The following is a 23,366-nucleotide window of genomic DNA, read 5'->3' as shown; positions in this document are numbered from 1 at the left end:
CCACCAGACTCCAGACACAGGAGCCCAACTTAACTGCAGTGGCAGCTGGGAGAGTTCCTCCTTGTGCCCAGAAAGAGGACATACTGTGATGAATACATAACATCCTCTCTGCCACGTTAGGATCCAACCCTAGGGAGGCAGTGTCCCTGAGGCTGTGATAATCAGCACGAGCCCCTTGTTGGCAGGTCAGCCTTGGGAGAGGCGTCTACACTATGAGCCCAGCTCATCTCGACATGCAGATATTCTCTGTTCAGGCCTGTCCTTGGAGGCTCAAGGTCTGATTTACTAGGACTGTAGACATTTTCTCTCTCTCTCTCTCCCTCTCTCTCTTTTTAATTTTTTCTCACTCTGTCACCCAGGCTGACGTGTAGTGGCACGATCTTGGCTTACTGCAACCTCCACCTCCTGGGTTCAAGCGATTCTCATGCCTCAGCTTCCTGAGTAGCTGGGACTACAGACACACGCCACCATGCCCAGTTAATTTTCTTGTTTTTTTTGGTAGAGATGGGGTTTCACCATGTCGGCCAGGCTGGTCTTGAATTCCTGGCCTCAAGTGATCCTCCCGCCTTAGCCTCCCAAAGTGCTGGGATTACAGGCATGAGCCCCCGTGCCCAGGCTAAGGTAGGATGTTTTCTTACTCCAGCACCTACATGGAACTTCCAGTCAGGAGACTCAACATTTCTTTCTGTGTCTGAGGTTTTCTCTTCACACAAATGTGTTTGTCCTCTCTGGAAGTGCTCAGCAATTAAGAAAAAACAAGCATTTGTTTAATCATTCATTCAGCACACAGGTACTGAACACCCTTCTTTGCCAGGCACTGTTCAAGTTGCTGGGGTCACACAGAGAATGAGGACCCAGGCCCTGTTCTCAAGGTAACAGATAGACAGCAGCCGTGGCTGTAGGGAGGGTGGGTACCGTTTGCTCAGGGCACTGGAGGAGAGTCTCTCACCTGACCCAGAAGGGGAAAAGTAAGTACAGACTTCTAGAATAATCAGTTCCTGAGCTGGGTGGGTCATAGGCTGTAGCCAGGGGACGGTCAGAAGCCATTCCTGGCAAAAGAGCACTGTGGACTTGGACCCTGAGCTGAAAGGGGACATGAGGCTTCAGAAACTAAGGCATTTGAAATGATGGGCCATGGCCTCTGGGACAGGACGGGATGAATGAGAGGGGATGCTAGAAAAGGGAACCCGACCAGATCCTCTTCTGGGCCACCAGGAAGAGCTGGAACCTTACATTGATGGACAGGATTTAAAGCAGGAAAGTCAAGTATCATGATCAGAGTTGCCCTTTGCAAAACTCCTGTGGGCATTTGAGTAGAGAATGGCTGAGAAGGGCAAGACTGGGGGCAGGCAGGCAGGCAAGCTGAAATAAGGAGACACTGGGAGACAGTGACGGAAGGTCGTGGCTGTAGATGGAGAAGGTGGTAGATTTGAGAGCAACTGAGGCAGAGGAATCTAAGACTTGGCTGTCGAATAGGGGGATGAAGGTGAGGAGATAGAGGCGGCTTTCTCTGAGGGAGGGAATGCCTGAGGATGGGTGTTTGGACAAAGGAATGTTGCGCTACTTTAGCAACTCTGGGTGTTTAGGCACCTATGGAACAGCTGGGGGAAGGTGTGCAGCAGGCTGCAGGGAGGTGGGGGTGGTGCTTAAGAGAGAGGAGAGCTGCAAAGGTAGCCTTGGAAGTTATCTGGAAAGAGGGGATGGAGGGCTGAGATCATCCAGGGAGAAACGGAGGAGGAGATCTGGAACCCCAAGGAGCCCCAGCTTTTAAATAATGAGCTGAGGACGAAGAGCCCACCAAGGAGACTGAGAAGGAGCAGCCGAGAGGGAGGCAGAGGGCTGGGAGAGGGCTGGTATCACCAAAACTGCAGAGGAGGGCTCTGGAAAGCAAGGAAGATCAGCCACGTCGCATGTGAGGGAAGTCGAGGACAGCGGCATAAATGTCCCCTTGGACTTAGCAAGCAGGTCACCCTGGACTTCAATGAGAACAGTTCCCATGGAGTGGCCAGGGCGAAGGCCACAGCAGAGCAGGTCACAGAGTGAACAGGACTAGGAAACTGGAGCTAAGTTTAGACAATGCCATCAAGAAGCTCAGCCGAAAAAGTTTATGTGGGGAGATCAAAAGGGAAATGATTTTTATTTTTTAACCAGGTAATATTGGACAGACTTTTTTTCTTTTATTTTAAGACGGAGTCTTGCTCTGTCGACAGGCTGAAGGGCAGTGGTGCGATCTCGGATCACTGCAACATCTGCCTCCCAGGTTCAAGCGATTCTCCTGCCTCAGCCCCTGAGTAGCTGGTACTATAGGTGCGTGCCACCACACCTGACTAATTTTTGTATTTTTAGTAGAGACAGAGTTTCACCATGTTGGCCAGGATGGTCTCGATCTCTTGCCCTCGTGATCCACCCGCCTTGGCCTCCCAAAGTGCTGGGATTACAGGCATGAACCACCACACCCAGCCTGGATAGACTTTTTAAAGAGAATTTTTGTGACACTGTGTAAGCCAGAAAGCATAATAGTGAAATAAATAGTGACACCACATCCAGCTGAAGAAGTTATGGTCAGCTCTATTTCAGGCGGGGCTGCAGGCTTCAACTGGGCTGCAGGGTGGTTTCGGGTCTGCCTGGCAGAGGGGATGATGGCCACCAGGGCACAGGCCAGCATGCAAGTAGAACATGGGTAGGAGGCTGCTTGGGTTGGGCACAGGCCCTGGCTCCATGGCACTAGAAGTTGACAACTAGGTCTGGATGTGCAAAGTCCACAGTAGGAACAGGCTTTATAGATAGATATTTTTAAAATAAAGTGGCCCATCTGTCCGCTGGCCAGCAATTCCAGGGTGCCTCCCCAGGGCTGAGCTGGGCTGGCAGGGTAGGAAAAGGAGCTGGGAACCAGGACTTCTGGGCGCTCACCCCCAGACTGGAAAACAGTTGGAGAATACAAAAGGCCAAAGGCACCAAGCTGTGCCTGGGCTGTGCCTGGGCTGTGGGTGTGATGCAGACCCCTACCCTAACCCACCATCACTCGTGCCCTGGCATGGCCACGCCCTCTCCCCTCTGCCTCTGCCTCTCCGTGGCCTCTGCAACCAACAGCCTCCCTGTGTCTTTACAGCCTTCCTGATCAAGGGTGGGCAGGGAACCCGGCAAATCATAGTAATACTGAGCAAAATGCAATCTTTGGTGAGTCAGAAGCCCTTCCAAATATCATGGCGTGTCCAGGTCTCCCTGACAACATGAAAGGGCCTTATGCTTAGAGGTTGAGGAGAGCCGTGTGGGAGATGGTCTGGTTAACAGAGGCCAGGGTACACGGGTCTCTAATGCTGCCCAAGATCAAATCACAGGACTGTGACTACGAAAGGGAACTCCACTCCTGGAGGCTAACACCCTTTGCGACTAGGATCTGAAGGCTGGGGATCCTGGACTCTTTATCACTTTCTAGTACTCGAACCTCGAGGGATAACTTATTCTCAGTGAGGTCCCTCGACCCTCAACTGGGAACCGTCCATGCCCTGCCACCTCACAGGCCACTGTGGGAGGAAGAGAGCTTTCTATAAAGGGCTTTGTCCACTATAAAGTGAGTCTCCACACGCGGGTGGCTGTACCCTATCATGTGGTTGAGGAAAACACGTCCTGAGGAGTTCACGGCTCTTTTTTCACCGTGGGGATGGAGGGGGTAAAGTCCCAACCATAATTAAAATATGCACATTTGTGTCGTTCAGGGCAGTGAGACGTGGCAGAACCAACAGTATCACTTTTAACTGTGACTGGATTCAAATCCTGCCTACTTACTTTGGCCACAGGATCCTGGGCAAATCATGTATTCCTTGTCTGTGAAGTGGGGCTAATTAATGACCTATGCTTTGTGGGCTTGTGTGACTCTGAAATGAGCTAATGTTTGAAGCCTGTTATTGAACCCAGAGAAGGGGCTTCATGGATGCTGTCCATTGTCGCTGGCTGCTCCAGTCCTAAATCACCCTTCTCTCCACCCTGTCACCGCAGGTCGGGGCTCTGTTTCCCTGTGAGAAGCCGCCTCGGCCCACCGAGATGTCCCGGCACCATAGCCGCTTCGAAAGAGATTACCGGGTGGGCTGGGACCGCCGTGAGTGGAGCGTCAACGGGACGCATGGGACCACCAGCATCTGCAGCGTCACCTCGGGGGCTGGTGGCGGCACAGCCAGCAGCCTCAGCGCCCGGCCTGGCCTCCTGCCACTGCCCGTGGTGCCCTCCCGGCTGCCCACCCCTGCTACAGCTCCTGCTCCCTGCACCACCGGCAGTAGCGAGGCCATCACCAGCCTCGTGGCCAGCTCTGCCTCTGCGGTCACCACCAAGGTAAGACCTGGTGTCATCTCTGAGCAGGAGCCGGGTAGAGGGACCCTGTCTCCCTGAAGGCTCAGGCCAGCCCCACAGGCTCCAGAGGGGCAGCCTGCGCTCCAGACCCTGAGTCCTCCAGAGTCTTGTCCTCCCAGGACCCGGGCCTGGCAACTGTTTGCGAGCATTCACGAGGGTTTTATTATCCATGAAGTCTTTCTCTGTGACTGACTTGTAGGAAGATAAGCAGGTGCTGAGGCCACTCATTGTCCTATGCCATGTTAATTAGTTGTTATTTAATAGGTAAAGTTAATAGTGGAACTCCAAGATGGCAATCCAGGGTTCCTAAATAGATAAATTGAGACCATGCAAGCGTCCCTGGGGGTGCTAGTAACTTGGGTTTGCAAGAAGATACTGATAAGCAGTAATAGTCATAAAGGGTGATAAACCCACCCTTTATTAACCACTGGGCCACGTGTTCTCATATCCATTGTCTCTTCTGAGCCTTGCCACAGCACGATGAGTCAGTACTTTTATCATCCCTGCCTTACAGTTGAGGACACTGAGGCACAGCAAGGGCTCAGTGGGCCTTCTAAGGGCTGGTCCAAGGCTGCTGGTCCAAGGCTGTGGGACCTTTCTGCAGAGGACCCAGGACTTATCCCCACAGCTAACCGCAGGGATGTCAGCTCCAGGTCATTCCCATTTCTTTTAGAAGAGGCAGCTCTAGCCTTGGGAATGGCAACAGAGGCCAGCCTGTGTTGCTGAACGGAATGTGGAAAACAGTGTTGCCACGGCTCTTGCTTGGCCTTGGGCTGAGCTGGTCCCCCATCATGCTGGCTGCTCAGAGCCCCTCAGGCAGCCTGAGTCGTGGAGGGACGGGCCCCTGGCCATGGCTGTGGCAGGAAGCCCATTGGTGCCTATCCTGCTTCCTCAGCGAGCAGGGGCTATGCAGGCTGCCTTTGCCTCTGCTGGCCATTCAGAGCCGCCTCCCAGGAGCCCCCTTGGGGCAGTGTGCATGTACGCTCGTGTATGTGCAAGGATGTGTGTGTGTGCATGCATGTGTGTGTGCATGAGTGTGTTTGTGCACATGTGGGTGTGTTTAGGCTTTTCTTTTCCTGCTTTCAGAAAAGTTGCCAGAGAAGTTAAAGGCGGGGAGCCCCAGCCCGGCCATTGTGAGGTGGCTGTGGCACTGGAAAGCCGCACTCCAGGTGTGCTGAGCCTTTGTCTCCTGGTTTTCAAAACTCCCTTTCAGCCCTGCTTCCCATTAATAACTGTGAGTGCTGCTGGCCACAGAGCCCGGTGGAGGCCGAGACAATGGAGCTATTGGAGGCCGGCTCGGAGCGCACTGACATCTTGCTGCAGTGCCTTATTGATTTTATTTTCCTGTTATGAAAACACTACCCCACTGAGGCGGGGAGGGAAAGAATGTTGGACAGGGGAGAGGAGATGGAGGATTATTTGGGCATGCTGCCCCCAGGCCAGCCAAACACATTCCTCCCCTGGGCGCCAGCCCAAGCGCTGGTCTGACTCGGTGACCTCTGCCCAGTAGGGCCAGCCGCTGGCCCCGCTGGCCACATCTGGCAGGTGCTCTGCAGGGCCAGCTGTTGGCCATATGGAGAATGGCAGCCACTGGAACCGATTGCTTGGGGCTCCAGGTGGGAGAGAGAGGCTGGGCCCAGAAGCCCTCTTGAAGATGTCTGACCTTTTAAGGATGCATGCCTTTTCTGGGATGGTGTTGGGCTGCTCTGGGGGACGAAGTGGAGGGGCTCGGTGCTGGGGCTCCCCCCCAGGGCTGTGCTGTCCACAGAGCTCCCCCTTTGCTCCAGAGTGGCTTGACAGTCACCATCCTTGACTGGCCTGACCCCAAACCACAGCCACATGAGAGGAAAGGAACCTAGCCACAGACAGAAAACAACAGCTGGGGCAGGGACTGGGCAGGGTGGCCAGGAAGGGGAGAGGGTACGAAAGTTCATGCCTGTGAGGACAGCCCGCTCCTTGACATGTCACAACAGAGGAACTGAATTCTGCCTCCAGCCCAGCCTCTTTCCTGCAGGGGCTTGTTTGATTCCCCGGATTACGCTCCGGTCCCTTGGTGCCCAGGAGCACTGGGTGGGGGGAGGGAGGACAGCAGTACTGGCTTCCCAGGCACCCCTGGCAGATTTGGGCCACAGTGCCTTCCTGCCGTTCTAGCCTGGCTCCTGCCCGCCCAGAGGCCTGTCCTCTAGCCTGTGTGTTTGACTCCGTGCCAAGACCACGTCAACTCATGGGCAGGCCCAGGCCCAGGTATTTGCGGTTTCCCTGGTCAACAATGTGGGTCTTTACTGAGCAGGCCAGGGCTGGCTGACTCTTGTCCTCGGGGAGCTCACGGCTCCTTGTGTATAACAAATCTGTGGCCTGGACAGTGTGACCAAATGACCCAAGAATGTCTCTCCCCCTGAGGTTATTGGCAGGGGAAGCTTAGTGCAGTGGATAGGGCCAGACTTTGGAGACAGACTGCCTGGATTTGAATTCCATTCTACCACTTGCTATCTGCGTGACCCTGGACAGGTTACCTGACCTCTCTGGGCCTCACTTCTGTAAAATGGGAAGAGGTCATTGTACTTGCGAGCAGAGTTGCTGTGAGGACTGTGTGGGTTAAAACCTGTGTGAAGTGCTCAGAACAAGCAGAACCTGGCATGTGGTAAGGCGAGACCTGTATCGGTGCTGACCTCTTCCTATCACCATTGTCACTATCAACCAGGTGAGGCCTATGGGACGAGACTCTACCCCCTTAGAGAAAGGTGTTCATGTCCTTTTTTTTTCTTTTCTTCAGTAGAGACAGGGTTTCACCATGTTGTCCAGGCTGGTCTTGAACTCCTGACCTCAAGTGATCCACCCACCTTGGCCTCCCAAAGTGCCGGTATTATAGACGTGAGCCACCATGCCCAGCCTGAACGGTGTTCATTTCTAACCTCACCAAGAGGAAAAGGCAGGTCTTCAGAAAAGACACAGCAGCCAGGCCCCAAGAAAGCAAGGAAAGGAAAGGGCATCTCAAACCTACCCCTTGGCTGGGATTCCAGATGCTCTGTAGGCAGGAGGGAGCTGCAGGGAAGAGGCCATCTAGTGAACTCCAGACTGAGACTGATACAGCCAAGTGACCAAGGGAAGGGAGTTTAAAGCTTTTTTCCAGCTCTGGGGCCCTTTCCTCTAAGGAAAGCCCATTTTGGAAACAGAGCTGAAACCGCACTCCAGGGGATGGTGGGGTGGGTGGGCGAGGTCGGCCGGGTGGAAGCCAGGAGCAGAGCTGTGTCCCAGCTTGCCAGAGTATGGGGACAGCTGCTGGAATGTATCCACTGGGTTTCCTGGGTGAAGGGTCTAGAGCCACATGCGGGCCAGAGCCACACTTGGAAACTCAGCAACTGTCCCTGAGGAAGGTGACTGGGGGACTAGTGTCAGTACTGTCAGGCCTTAGTGTCCCCTCTTGGCTGGGCAGGGCGCAGGGTGAACATCACGTGCCCTGGGGGCTGAGGCATCCCATGCCATCACCCTCCCCACCCAGCCCTGTGGGCCTGGTCACCTTCCCAGGCAGGGGCCGGCTCCTGCCAGGCTCTCTGGGTGGGGAGGCTGGCTGTGCTCCCAGCGGCTGGCCGATGAGGTGATGACAATTCTTTCCGTCACTGCTACTTCAGGCCTGAATTGATTTTTCTACTTCTTCATTTGTCTGTGGCCTAAAGATTCCTCACATGTCTTGAGGAAAGGCCAGTTGGACAAGCAGACTCCTGGGCTGCTGAAGTACAGGGAGGGTCTGGTGGACTCACCCTAGCCCCCCAACACACACTCATGGCTCAGACCAATCGACGGCCTCCCCAGGACACAAGTTCCAAGAGCCTAAGAGGAGCAGAGTGACCACGTCCTCCAGCCCCTCATTCTACAGGTCACAGTAGTGAGGCCCAAAGAAAATGTGGCCTGCTGAGGTCACCCAGTGAGTTAGAGTCAGAACCAGCCTGGGCCAGCTCCTCTTCCCACTCCAGGCTGCCTGGCAGAATGCATTCACCATGGTAACCATGATTGCAGCATTGTTATGGTAACTTTTCCATCAGCTCATCCACCCAGCTGATAGCAAGCAAGAGATTTCAGGCCAGAAAGTGGGCACATTTACCTCTGTGGTATAGGTGAGAAAATTTAAGCCAAAGGTTATGTCGACTCAGCATTTCACCACTGCTGAGAGCTTCAAGCTTTTGAGTCTGACAGCACTGGGACTGAATCCTAGCTCCGCCACTTAGAAGTTGAGTATGTCTCTGAACCTCAGTTTCTTTGTCTCTAAGAATTGGGAATAATCATAGTATCCTCCTCATGGGGATGATGTGAGAACTGGCTAAATTAATGTGCATAGAAAAGCTTAAAACACTACCTACCATATGGTAAGCACTCGATAAAAGTTAATTTTAGAAAGTTAAACCATTGACTGGGTCTACCCAGTTATCCATACATTTGCGGGGAAACCTGTCCCCTGCTGGTGGTTGGTGCTGGGAGGCTGAAGAAAGATGCGTTGGCCTGACCCCATCCCCTGTCTGATGCGGCATGAGGTCATGCTAAGAAACCAGCATGGCATCCCATCCCTGGCCCACCACTGTGTGTCTGGTCTTTCGATGGTCTGGACCGCAGGGGCAGGGTGCTCCCGAGAAGCAGAACTGCGACTCCACTGCCAGACCTGTTTGTGGGTCTGAAGGGAAGCCCCAATGCCCCACAGTTGCTGCTGCATGAAATTTAAATTATTCTCAGCAAACCTGCTTGACAGATGAAACAGAAAAGGGACGGCTTCATAAAATGCAATTTTGTTCCTGAAAGAATGGACTCTGCAGAATCCTGGCTGATGTCTTTGTGAAATGTACTGGGGGCTTTTTTCCCTTGTGGTCAGGAGCACTCATGCTGAAACATTCCCATCGTCCCTCAGAGCTAAGCCCTTGAAAATAAATCTAGCTGGGAAGCAGAGGGACTTTGCCTGTGTCGGAGGCCTGAGGAGAACCGAAAGGGGCCATGAAATCTGCGGGCTTCATCGTCAACACTCAAACACCCGGGTTTTGACATTTATGAGCATTTAGGGCTGTCAGGGTGGATATGTGTCATCATAGAGACAACGCTGGAGACGGTATCTTCCCCATGCGCTCCAGCTTCTCTGGAGGAATGCTCCCCTTGAGGGAGAGGATCTGGGATTTCTGTGGGGATCATGTGAGTGACCGCAGGGCCAATGTGGCAGCCCCTCCTGTTGTGTGCTTCTGGGGCCCATGAATGAAGAGAGGATGCTTGTGCGCAGAACTCTCATTCCTCTTGTCTTCACGTTGAAAATCAAAGGCTGCTTTGCCGAGTGGGCTCAGTTAGGAGAATCATTCAAGCCGCTTTCACCATCAATTCCCGGACTGCAAGTGATTTTATCCAAAGACTGTTGCTTTCTCCATGAACAAGAGTTGTGGTTTCCCTTGTGATAAATTATCAGGGAACGATAATGCATTGTGAGATAACACAACCTGTGCACTTTAGTACTGAGCTAACGGATTTTGCCTGTACCTTAAGTTGCAGTTACAGTTTGATTGTGTATTCATTGACTTAAAACCTACCTGTCAGTCACAAAGTGTGTACAAAATTGAAAAATGTCATGATTTCCAAAGCACCCATTTCAAAGCCTGCAGTTTGGGCTGAGTGGTCCGAACTTCAATTTCTGATTAAGGAGGCAAAAAGAGGGAAGAAGATGTATTTTGCCACATTTGTAAGAGACAAGCCTTAGTCTAGGCAAAAAAAGTTCATACATGGATTCCAAAATAAAGATATCTGAAGACTGCGTTGACTGGAGCCAGTTGTGTGTGTAAGTTAGCTTTTGCTGCTTGATAATACCCCCAAAACCTGGTGTTTTAAAGCCATGACAGTTCTGTGATTTGACTGGTCAACACTGGTCTGGGCTGGCTCAGCTGATCTCTGCTGGGCTGTCTCATTTATCTGTGGTCTGCTGTAGATTGGCTAGTGGCTGGATGATCAGGGATGGTCTCACACACCTGTGGTTGGCCAACTGTTGGCCAAGGTGCCTCAGTCCTTTGTGGCCTGTCATCCTCCATCCAGCTATCTCAGGCTCATTCACACAGTGGTCTCAGGGTACCAAGAGCAGCAAGAGAGCAAGGTCAATGCACAGATGTTTTTCTAACCTCTTCCTGGGGCATGTTTGCTAAAATCCCATTGGCCAAAGCAGGAGGCATGGCCAACCCAGATTCAAGGAGTGGGCAAAGAGACCCCGCCTCTTGATGGGAGATACTGCAACACCACATTGCAAAGGGACAGGCATCTAAGGTTGGAAAGAATTGTGATCATTTTTGCAATCTACCCACAGAGTGTTCCCAGCATGTTTGTTTAGGCACAGTCATTCACCCTTCAGTTCTGGCCAAGGCTGGCATGCCTCAGGCAGAAAGGATTACTCTCTCTATGGCCTGGTATAGATGTGGGACACTCAGGACCCACGCACATCTATCTACTCAAAGAACTGGCTAATGAGGTTTAAAAGGAGACACCCGGCAAGGATTATGCTGCTAGGGAATGGACTGTCCAGTTGGCTCTCAGGGGACCTTGCAGGTACACTGACCTTGGCTTCTAAGTTCAGAAGTGCCAATGCTTGATCCTGTCACTGCTCCAGGGTTGGTGGGACTGGAACACTGCCGTCCCCAGGACATGCACAAGGACAGATAGATGCTAACCTATTGATTTGGAATTTAGAAATCACCCCAAGGAGGCCACCTTCATGGACTTTCACCAGAGGCTTTCTCCCTGTGAAAATCCACTTGGGAAAACAAATTCTGATAGGGAGACGTCCTAATGAGTCTGAAATCAGGAAGGGGAGCCTGTTGCATGATGCAGTATTCAGTAACCACAGATTCGGACAGCCCAGTGCCTGTTTCTCCCTAATAGGATAAATCCTGTGCAGTTCCCCAAAAGCCCTTAGAAGGGCCTCTTCTTAAATTAAATTAGGTTTTCTGCAAAGAGCATCACTCAAGATGAACATAAATCTACTTCTTATTCAGTTCTAATGGTTTTCTCTGTTTTGTTTAATTACTCATGTTGCAATTAAACAATTTTTTTCCCTTGAGGAAGGACAGTATTTTAGCTACATTATGGGTTAAATAGGCTTTGGAGAACTAGCCTGGGAGTCTCATCACCATTTATAACATTGTTTTTTTATAGGGAAAGTATGTTCTAAAATCTAAACAGCCAAATTACAAATGAACTTTCAGAACCCAACCCATTTGTTAACTAGGAACTGTCTGTAATGCTAAAAATAACTTGGGGAAATACACATAAAAAGGAGAGCTTAATGCATCTCAGTATCGTTTATCTACCATCAGCCCCTACACAGTTAGTTTAATTTCATTGAGGGAATGTCCTCCAAACCCAGACTGACCCTATCCCTGTTCTTCTTACTTTCATGGTACAGCCAGCCAGACTGGCCTGAGACTTCCAAAAGTGCAATGCCATAGGGAGGAGGCATCGTGGAAGTCTCAGCAGAGAGGAACTGATGTAACTTAATGGATTACCAATCAGTTTCAACACTCCGTTTGTTGCCCTAAAAGGAAGGTTTAGGAGAATTCCGTGTATTGCGCTGGCTGCAGTCTCAACTAGTCGTGGCATATTAATTTGTATTGTGAATCTGCCTCTCTAGAACCCGTAGGCAAGAAACCTCATTTTCCTCTGGTAAATAAAGAGCCCTGAGAATTGAGCAGAGTGAGTGGGCCAAGCATCTGTATGCACTCAGAGACTGCTGTCACACACCTTTCCTATTGATGGCAGCAAAATTCTGCATGCCCAGCTTCCCCTCCTGAGCTTCCCGGAAAAGGTGGGTGAATACTTTGTACCCTTCTGGCACTGTGAAAAGGAGTCTCGGGAGCTGGGGAATGGTGCGAGGTGCACGTCTCAATAGCAGAAGGCCAGTTGTCCGCACCTCTGTCCCTTGACTTAAATTGTTGGCTGCTGTTCCCTGCAGTCCCTTAAGAAAACACCCCTCAGCCACCCACGGGGCCACCCTTGCTAGACCTGCTCCCCAAGGCTCAAGTGTCAAGGTTAGGTTTGTGGTTCTCTGTCCCCTACTCCTGCCTTCCTTTGCCCTTAGAGGGCCACACGGTTCCCCCCGGCCCCCCAACCCCAGGCTGCCAGCACGTAGGGCTCTTGCCCGGCCCAGATGGAGCTGTGGATGGATACAGAAAGTCACTCACATTCCACGTTCTTATTTTTTTTCACACCTGGAAGGGTGGAGACTCAAAACCCACCTGGGCTCCCCTTGTCTAAGGCAGTCGGCTAGGGTAGGGAATGGGGGGATCCTGTTGGGGTATCCCAGTGGCTCATGCTTTCAGATTTGATTGCTTTATTTTAAAAACATGGATTTGAATGACCGAGAGTCACCTGGGGCAGAAAGGACAAACCTATGAGTCCAGCTTCGTGGATGGCCAGATCCATCTGGAGCATCCTGAACTAGTTCTCTTCCCACTGGCCGTGAGGTCAGGGCCTCCCAGTGTGATGCTTTTCTCCTTTGTCCAGAGTGGATCTGCCCAGCTCTCCCAGCATTCGGGCCAGCCCTGGGCCATGGCTCTGGTGTCTCTGTGATTATCTTTGCAATTCTAGAATAGCACTGGCCTTGAGGTTGCCCTCAGGAGGCTTCTCTGGCAGGACAAGGGGACTCAGTATAGGACAGCCTCTTTACGAAAACACACCCAGTCGAGGGCCAGACTGATGGTGAACACGACCCAGATTCTTCACCTACTACTTAAAGTATCCCTAGTTCAGGTTAGAAGTGGCCCTCAGGCTGGAGGGTGGCAGGGGATGGAGGTAGGAAAGGGGGCATGGGCTAAGCCTGCCTGGTGAATTGGTTGTGCTGACTGCAGGCAGAGCTGGAGAATGACCCAGGCCTGACAAAGTGACCTCGTGGTCTGTAGTGGGCATTGCTGCCCATTTGTCTGACGTTCATTTTCTCTCCTTCTCCCTTCCCAGTGGAACCCCCATTCTGCTCAGGTATCCACCACCTCGCATACTCAAAGAAAAGTGAACCCCAGCCACTGCTGAGAATATGATTCTGGCCAGGCATGGTGATCGCGCTTCCCCTCCCCATCGTTAGTTTAGGAAAGGGTCATGTGAGGCAGTTCTGGAATAGAATATGAGGGTAATCCCGCCTGGGGTTTCTGGAAAAGGTTTCCTTGCTTTTAAGGAAGAGTCACAAGAAAAAAAAGTCATCTTTCGCCCTCCAGACATTGTCATGACTGGATATGGTGCCTTGAACTGCTGTAACCTTCCTGCTACAACCCTGAGGATGAAGCCAGCACATGAGCAGAGAGAAAGCAAGAGGAGAAAACATGAAGAGAAAACAGGAGAGTTCCAGATATACAAGAGAGTTCTCACATGAGGAGAAAACAAGAGAGTTCCAGATGTACCAAACCAGAGCCCTGGTTGCTCCGGGCTTCTTGTTGTGTGAGCCAATACATTTTCTAGTTGTGTGAAAAAGAAAGAAAAAACAACCGCCTCCATTGCACAGACAGCTCCCAGACAACAGCCGTGGGTGCCTCCTCTCTCTCCTAGACCTCACCAGGCGTGTCGGTTTGCTAAAAGCAGCTGCAGTGACCTTCGTGAGTACCCTCTCCTATTACTCATTCATCCCAGCACTCGCTGCTGCATACAGGGATCCTGCTATCTGTTGCTTCCCTGAATGTCAACACCAGGACACAGCTTACTATCGCCACACTCCTATGTGTCAGCGGGTCTGTGTTTCTGTCTGAGGGAAATCCACTAACACACTGGTACATGAGCCAGGAGGTCACTGGAGAGCGTCACCCCACCACCCACTTTAGCCACCCTGAAATTCCCAAACATAAGAAGATCTCTCATGCCCCAGGGCCTTTGCACCTGCCACTCTGTCTTCCTAGCATTGTCATTTCCTCTCTTTCCTGCCCAGAAAAACTCCTGTTCACCCTACAACTGAGAACCTAAAGGTTACCACCCCCTGTGGTGGGGAAACATTTTTTGCTATTATTTCTCTTGTTCCTGTAACACTTTTGTTTACGTTCCTATTATAATACCTCAATATTATGTGAAACTTACCCATTTATTTATTTGTCTCCTTATGAGGCAGCGAACTCTGTAAAAATCAGCAGCTCATGATGCCCAGTCTATAGAGGCTCTCAGTATGTATTGGAGGACAGAATGAATGGATTAATATACATGAATATTTATTAATGTATTTAACCACTATTGTTGAGTTAGGGAAGTCAAATCCTTTGACATCATCTCAACTTACCTACTAACTGAGAGAAGATAGTGGAGCAGCCTCCAAAAACAGTAATTTCTGTGGGTGCCATGATGAGGATGATGAAGACGTAACCCCGTGGTGAGCTAGCATGAAGCCCTCATGGGTTCGTAGTTGGGACCTGAGCCCAGATGATGAAGCTGTGTTGGGGGTGCAGATTTTACATCATTGGGGCTTTTGCTGTAGTTACTGTGCCCTTCCCATCTCTTGTAGAGCATTTGGAGTCACAGTATCACAACCCTTTCCTTCAAATATTTGCATCTTCTCAAGATTTTACTCTGACTTTCCTGTAATCCTCTGCAGCTTTTTGCATTTATTTATTTTATTTAAGGCACTCATCTAGTAATTATTTTGTTGCAGGCACTGTTCTAAGTACTTTACCAATGTGAACTTTTTAAATCCTCATTATAACTCTCTGAGTAATTATTATTAGCACCACTTCAGAGATGAGAAAGACTAAGAACTTGCCCCAGATCACTCAGCAGAGTGGGATTCATCACCTAGAGCTGCTCTGGGTAGGCCCAGTCCAGGACAACCCTGGTGAAATTGGTTGGATGAGCAGCTGGATGCATACAGGTTCAAGGCACATCCTTCCCCATTGCTGGCGACACCACCTGAAGGTGCAGCCACACACTCCCCACAGGAACAGTTTTGCTCGTAAGGGTTTGAAACAACCAACAAATGTCAGGACCAAAAGGCACAAGGATTGCATGGTCCAGCCCCAGACCTCATAGACAGCCAGCTGCAGTCCTCTTACTTTTGTCTGATCAGGCGACCTTTTTTCCTTAACAGCCAGGTGGGGTGGTACAGATAGCACTCAAGTGCAGGATGCTTGGGGACCGTTGGGCCTTAGAGCCCTGGCCTCTCTTTCTTTCTGAGGGTTTCTTGTTTTGCCCCCAAGACATAGTGCCTGGCCAGTGTTTGCACTCCAGTCCCCGCTTTCAGAGGCGTTGGCCCAGTTCCGTCGCAGAAGGGCAGTCACAGCCATCAAGACCGCCCGCAGGTGTTGCTGGGCCAGCCTTGAATATATCCAAGCTCAGGGAAGCAGCTCCCTCTTGCTGGTCCCTCAGTCGTTCTTGGTGGATTTGAACCTGGGCTGGGAATTGGAGGTACAGCAGAATCATTGGCAGGACGTTTGTGTATGTCGGGGGCGGGACAGCCACAATTTGCCGCTGTCTTCCCTGTGAGCTCAGCACCACTTTGGAGGAGGAGAGGGAAGAAGGAAAAGGTCACTGTGGTTATGGTTTTCGTCTCAAGCCCTGTTTCTATGAGGTCTTTCCTGGGATGGGGAAGGAGAGACCCTATTTGAGGAGGCTGCTCAGAGTGATGAAAAGCACCCTAGGCTGGGGTCAGGAGGTGGCAGTCAGGACCCATGTTCATACCTGACCGACTGAGTGACTTTAAGGTGCAACGCTGAAGCTCTCTGAGACTGTTTCCATATCTATAAGCTGTACACAAGAATGTCCACCTCACCGGGCTGTTGTGGGCTGTAAGTGAAACAGCTGGGTGAAAGCACTTTATTAAAATAAATGCCCTGGTTCGTGGAGACAAAAGGTAGATTAGAGGTTACCAGGGGCTAGTGTGGAGGGAAGGGACAGGGAGTTTTTGCTTAATGGGTAGAGTTTCTGTTTGGGATGATGCAAAAGCTTTGGAAATAGTGGTGACAGTCACATGGCACTGCGACTGCAGTGAATGCCACTAAACTGTATGCTTGAAAATGGGGAAAATGGCAAATTTTATGTTAGCACATTTTGCCACAGTGAAAAAAAGAAAACTCAAACCTAAAGAATAAGGAATGAATGAATACCCACCATGGGAAGAGAGAAGCAATGTCTGAGCATAAAATCAGGGACAGCTGATGCACCACGCTATTTCCTTGATGAAGAGAAATAGGGGTGTCGGTCACAGGGAGCAGAATGGAAGCCCATCAGATGACGGGTCTTCACGCAGACCAGCGTGTGCTTGACTGAGTATGAGGAAGGGCTCTTGAGGAATGGGCGGGAGGGTGGCCCAGCCCCCAGGGAAGGTTCCTGGGAAAATGTCGGGTCAGCATGACTGAGGATCCCCATCAGGACTCACCAGGTAACCTGATCTGGGTAGAAAGGCTCTCACTCTCCCATTTGCTCCTCCCCCAACAACAGCAGCTCTGCAGGCTCAGAGCTACCCCGCCACAGGGTTACTGCCAAGCACAGTGGGCAGGCCCTTAAGAAAGAGAGTTATGGTGGACACCAGAGCTGTGGAGGAGCATCTTTGTGGTCCATTTCCCTAGCACTCCAGAAAGCGGGGCCGAAGGTGAGGCTTCAGCTATGCGTGTTCAGAGGCAGGTTATATGTCTCACTAGCATCAAGCCCACCAGAGCCTGGCTCTGGGCTTGAAAGATGCACCTGGCACAAGAGTGCAATTTAACCCTGTGTACTCAGCAACCTTTCTAAGAAGCAAGTCTGGACTGCCAGCCAGCCAGGACCTGAGGTGTGTCCTTGGGGTTGCTGCCAGCATCGTCATTGTCATTGTCACCATCACTGACATTTACTGAGTGCTCACTGGGAGCCAGCCACTGCTCCAAGTGTTTTTGCCTGTGAACCCTCTCCACTCTCACAATTGCATAAGGTTGGGGCCATAACTATCCTCATTAAAAACCTTGGGAGGTGGTATCATGTCCAGGGTCACAGAGCCCCAGAACCGGGTTCACGGCTTCTTTATGATGCTGCCGGTAATGTGGAGACACAGGCCTGCCTCAGAGCAGAAACAGCCCCTGCTTTGAAGATGAGTCTGATCCTGAGAAGAAAGTGACAGAGGAGGAGACAGAGGGGGGAAGATGCAGGCCCCAGCAGCTCACCCACCGGAGCTCCAAAACCTGCCCACTCCACCCGGTGCAGGAACCTCCACCCAGCCAGTTGCTCAGAGCCTGGCAGATAGAGTCCCTGGTGGACGCCAGAGCCATGGAGGGGCATGTTTGTGGTCAATTCCTCCCACACCCCCAAGAGCTGGGCTGAAAGTGAAGCCTCAGCTATGCCGCGTCACCATTGCCTCTTCCATTGTAAATATGCTGAGAGGACCAGGCACGGTGGCTCATGCCTGTAATCCCAACACCTTGGGAGGCCGAGGCGGGTGGATCACCTGAGGTCAGGAGTTGGAGACCAGCCTGACCAACATAGTGAAACCCCGTCTCTAGTAAAAATTAGCTGGGCGTGGTGGTGGGCACCTGTAATCTCAGCTGCTTGGGAGGCTGAGGCAGGAGAATTGCTTGAACCCAGGAGGCGGAGGTTGCAGTGAGCCAAGATGGCGCCATTGTCCTCCAGCCTGGGCAACAGAGCAAGACTCTATCTCAAAACAACAACAACAACAAAAAAAACCCAGAAATATGCTGAGCGTGTGAGTTTCATTCTTCCACAATATTAGGCTGAAGAGATGATATTGAGCAAAATATATTATACCCATAACTCATATTAATGGGAATTCAATAGTGGCAACTTGTCATCTGCTGAGATTAGAAGGGAATATTATGAATATTGCGTTATAATGGCATTAAAAAGGCGTTATGAATTAGATTCTATGTACCACATCGTGTTCCTTGTAAATAACTGAGGAAGAAACTGGTACTTGGAATTTGGGATTATCCATTTTTGAGACCCCAGCAGTTCCCTCACCGAGCTGATGGGGCCCCATTGATCTGACCACTCACTGGGCCACAGGGGAAGTCTGCACCTGTCATGAGCGATGCTTTGTAAAATGAGCACCGAGCAGAAATTAGTAACTGCCGCGTCCAGCAACGGACTGTGCGTTTTTCCTCCAAAATCTTCCCAAGTCCGGATATTCTGTGTCCCTCGCCTTTAGTCGCTGGAACTCTGGTGGCATCTGAGTTGGCAGCAGCCTCCCCACCACCACTCACACCCACCTCTGGCCCCCTCGGTGGCAAAGACTTGAGCCTTGATATACCCACGGTCAGACAGTCAGTCAGGCACCAGCATCTTTGTCCCTGGTGGAAGAGCCAGGGTATCCAGCCACCACCCATCTTCAGGTGGGCTTTTCAGTCCTGCTGTCCTGTCCTGAAGGACTCCACCACCTGCTGGCTGTGCCTCCAGATCCTCAAGGCCCCAGGATGGAAGACAGCCAGGAGCTTCACAGGCGGCCCCACTGTAGTGCGTCTTCTTTAGTTCAGAACTGGTATCTCCACGTGGTCCCATGAAAGATCAGTAGGAGCCAGTGCAGTGGCTCACGCCTATAATCCCAGCACTTTGGGAGGCCAAGGTGGGCGGATCACCTGAGGTTAGGAGTTTGAGACCAGCCTGGCCAAACATGGTGAAACCCCCATCTCTACTAAAAATACACAAATTAGCTGGGCATGTTGGCATGAGTCTTTAATCTCAGCTCCTCGGGAGGCTGAGGCAGGAGAATTGCTTGAACCAAGGAGGCGGAGGTTGCAGTGAGCTGAGATCGCTCCATTGCACTCCAGCCTGGGCAACAGAGCAAGACTCTGTCCAAAAAAAGGGGGGAGGGCATGCGCAGTGGCTCATACCTGTAATCCCAACACTTTGGGAGGCCGAGGCAGGTGGATCACCTGAGATCAGGAGTTCAAGACCAGCCTGGCAAACAAGGCAAAACCCCGTCTCTACTAAAAATACAAAAATTAGCTGGGTGTGGTGGTGGGCGCCTGTAATCCCAGCTACTCTGGAGGCTGAGGCAAGAGAATTGCTTGAACCTGGGAAGCGGAGGTTGCAATGAGCCAAGATCGCATCATTGCGCCTGGGCGACTAGGCGAAACTTCATCTCAAAAAAAAAAGAAAAGAGAAGAAAAGATCAGTAGGGCTTCCTGGCTAGTCAAGTCTGTCATTTAGTTATCAAAGCCCAGAACTTGGCTTGGAGCAGGGGAGTGGCTGCCTCCAAGGAAAATCTGAAAGGAGAGTAGGGGAGGAGCAGGCAGACGTTCATCCTGTCTCTCTTCGGAATGCCCTTGAGATCTGACCCTGTGCCATCGAGGGACTCCAGGAGCAGAAGAAAGCTTCCTGTGACTGTGGCCGACCCCATGGGCCATTCTGAAGCCACTGAGCATCGGTAAATGATGCGATTCCTCCCTGTCATTGGGGTGTTGTTTGTCCCTGGATTTTTAGTTTGACTTCTGTCCTATGCCGTGCCTGAGGGTGCCAAGAGACAGGAAGAAGCTGCTGTGGTTTGAGAGGCAGTCAGGGCCAAGAGGTTTCTTTGCCTGCAGGTGAAACCGTCAGTCGCTTAGCCAACCACATTAATCCTAGCTGGGATACCACTGCACGCCAGCAAAGTAAGTACTTAACATACCTCTTGGCCTGCACAGCGATGAGATTAGGAGCCCAGACTCTAGATTCAGGCTGCCCAAGATTGCATCCGGACTCTCCCACTTTCTGTGTGACCTTAGCAAGTTGCTTACCCTCTCAGAACATTGGTTTCCTCTTCTATAAAATGAGATCATAATACTATCCATTTCATTGGATTGTGGGGAAGATTAAATGAATTAATGATACAAAGCACTTACATCAGTGTCTGCATCCAGAACAGACTCCGTAAGTGTGATCCGTTATTATTACCCTTGTCTTCATTGGGTGACCTCCTCCTCTCTGCCTGTCTCTTTCCCTCCAGAATGAAGGTTCTTCAGACAAAAGACCTGTCCTCTTAGGTTCTGCGTTGCTGGCACCTCCCGCTTGCCTGTTATGTGCTCAGTAAATATGTGTTGAATTATCAAGTTGCATTGTGGGTAGAAGGTGTAGTCATGGAAATCCACTCGCTTTACTGAAAAATAGCTGTGCACTTTTGAAAATTATATTTCTTTTCCACGGTCGTACATTCTCATTTCAGAGGAGCCCCATGGCTGCCTCTCGTCCTTTGTGTGGCAGGCATCTCGGCGACAGTGCTCAACAGTCTACAGATCAATTAGGCATGTATTGGCATGCATGTAGCACCTCGCTAATTAAAGGAATCCCCAAGTCAGGCATTTTGCAGAGCACTTGCTGTGCCTCCATGAAATGGGAAATCATCACCTCTATCTGATGTTCTCAAACCCAGCACCGTGCCCCCCATAGTCCTGGGCTCCGGCTCCCGTTCTGTTTGTTGGTGGTTGTAGTTATGGTTGTTTTTATTGTCATTGTTCTTTTGTTTTTTAAGCCATTTGTGGAGGGCCAAGCCCTATGCCAAGAGCTTTATATGTTTTGTCTCTATTCTTAAAGCAACCCCATGTGGTAAGTCTGTAGTTCTGCCCATTTACACACAAGGAAATCGAGTTTTGGAAAGCCTGAGAACTTGCTCAATGTGCTAGCTCGTACGTGGTATTACAGAAATGGGGCTTGAACTCAGACCTTTTTTACTTCGAAGGCTATGACTCTAACTCCCAATTCCTTTCCCCAGATGTCTGCCCTTAGGTATCTGCCCGAACCTCAGATATAAAATTCCCAGAACAGATCTCCATATCCTCAGCCTCAAAGCTGTGTCTTCTTCTGCACGCCTGGCTCAGGGCTCAGGTTTCCCGCCCACCCAACAGGTGCGGCCACCTGACTCTTCCTTCCCTCGCCGTCCTCATTACTGCCCATCAGTGAGCCGAGGTCCACCTTCGGAGATTTCTGGAGTCCATCCTTTTCCCTCCAGTCCCCATTCCACTGCCATAGTCCAGGCCCATCATATCTCACTTGAGGGAACAGAGATGTCCTCTCCTAGCTTCCTGCCTCCAATCTGCCCACTCTGTCACATCCATTCATTTTTTTATTTTTTTGAAATGGAGTCTCACTCTGTTGCCCAGGCTGGAGTGCAGTGGCAAGATCTCGGCTTACTGCAAGCTCCGCCTCCTGGGTTCACGCCATTCTCCTGCCTCAGCCTCCCGAGTAGCTAGGACTAGAGGCACCCGTCACCATGCCCGGCTAATTTTTTGTATTTTTAGTAGAGACGGGGTTTCAACAAGTTGACCAGAATGGTCTTAATCTCCTGACCTTATGATCCGCCCGCCTCAGCTTCCCAAAGTGCTGGGATTACAGGCATGAGCCACTGCGCCCGGCCTATCCTTTTTTTTTAAATGTGCAGTTACTCCATATTTGCCCTGAAGGAAAAGTGGCTTAAGACCCTTGGCGATCCCACCTCTTCCGGCTTCACCAGGCCTCATCTGTCACCTCTGCACCCCCGCCCCCATTGGGTCTTACATTTCAGCCAGACATCAGCTGCATGCCCCAACCCTGATGGGGGTGAGTTCAGCTGGTGCATGTGTGAGTGACTCCTGGTCCTGCGTCAGGCAGAACACAAATCAGAAAGAACACTGTCCTTAAAGACAGGCAGCCTTGGGTTCATTCCACTGGTAAGCTGCTTAACCATTGTGTGGCCTCATTTTCCTCATCTATAAAATGGAGATAATAACAGTACTACCTTAAAAGAAATTCCACGTAAAAAATCTAGCCCAGGCCGGGAGCGGTGGCTCACACCTGTAATCCCAGCACTCTGGGAGGCCGAGGCGGGCGGATCACAAGGTCAGGAGATCAAGACCATCCTGTCTAACACAGTGAAACCTGGTCTCTACTAAAAATACAAAAAAAATTAGCCAGGCATGGTGGCAGGCGCCTGTAGTCCCACCTACTCAGGAGTCCAAGGCAGGAGAATGGCGTGAACCCAGGAGGCAGAGCTTGCAGTGAGCCGAAATCACACCACTGCACTCCAGCCTGGGCGACAGAGTGAGACTCCGTCTCAAAAAAAAAAAAAAAAAAATCTAGCCCATTAGGCTGGGCACAGTGGCTCACACCTGTAATCCCAGTGCTTTGGGAGGCCAAGGCAGGCAGATCACGAGGTCAGGAGATCATGACCATCCTGGCCAACATGGTGAAACCTCATCTCTACTAAAAATACAAAAAATTAGCCTGGCATAGTGGCACGCACCTATAGTGCCAGCTACTCGGGAGGCTGAGGTGGGAGGATTGCTTGAACCCAGGAGGCGGAGGTTGCAGTGAGCCGAGATTGTGCTACTGCACTCCAGCCTGGTGACAGAGCAAGACTCCATCTCAAAAAAAAAAAAAAAATCTAGCCCATTACTAAGCAAACAATAAGTGTCCAATAAATGCTGGTGATTGTTGTGAAATACACATTTTGTCTTAAGAATAAATTCCTGGAGGCTCATTTTTTTTTTTTTTTTTAAAGAAATGGACTCACATCTGAGAAAATAAGGAGTGTAGCATTTAAACAATGACATCTTGCTGGTTTCTCCATGTTCTTCTGAGGAAGTCAGACACCCCTTGCACCGTGGCGTGGCTCGAGTACACTGTGGCATCTCCATGTATATGATTGGTCCTCCCTCCAGTCCCCACTCCCCACCCTGCCTTCCTTCCCACCATTCTGAACATCACATGGATTCTCTTTCATGTATTCATTCAACAAATACTCATGCTTTGTTAACTTAGGAGGTTCTGTGGCTCAGCTGGTTGAGGATGAACTTCTGGGAAGGCAGCTTCCCTAATGTCAGTGACTCCACTTGGGATACAGGGTGCGCTGAGTCCCAGGCAGTGACTCCTGACCCACCTTCCACTGTGGCCCCACACACTTGGTACTGCATTGTGCTGGGGCTTTTTAAAAACTTTTAGGCTGGAGGCAGTGGCTCACGCCTATAATCCCGGCACTTTGGGAGGCCAACGTGGGTGGATCACCTGAGGTCAGGACTTTGAGATCAGCCTGGCCAACATGGTGAAACCCCATCTCTACTAAAAATACAAAAAAAATTAGCCGGGCGTGGTGGTGCTTACCTGTAATCCCAGGTAGTTGGGAG

General features: G+C 50.9%; 1 protein-coding gene across 3 annotated transcripts in view; it reads left to right on the top strand.

Moving 5' to 3' along the window:
• KLHL29 (kelch like family member 29) overlaps nucleotides 1-23,366 on the top strand; it is a 320,072-nt gene that overhangs the window by 170,253 nt on the left and 126,453 nt on the right. For all 3 annotated transcript variants that reach the window (XM_030920719.1, XM_030920720.1, XM_030920721.1), the window contains one exon: nucleotides 3,997-4,326. In XM_030920719.1, coding sequence (XP_030776579.1) covers nucleotides 4,042-4,326 — 285 coding nt within the window. In that variant the 5' untranslated portion in view covers nucleotides 3,997-4,041. The remainder of the gene's footprint in view (nucleotides 1-3,996; nucleotides 4,327-23,366) is intronic.

The sequence above is a fragment of the Rhinopithecus roxellana genome, chromosome 17, assembly GCF_007565055.1.
Source record: "Rhinopithecus roxellana isolate Shanxi Qingling chromosome 17, ASM756505v1, whole genome shotgun sequence".
Lineage (NCBI taxonomy): Eukaryota > Metazoa > Chordata > Mammalia > Primates > Cercopithecidae > Rhinopithecus > Rhinopithecus roxellana.
The sequence above is the reverse complement of the archived record's forward strand: the minus strand, read 5'-3'. Positions and strand labels throughout refer to the sequence as shown.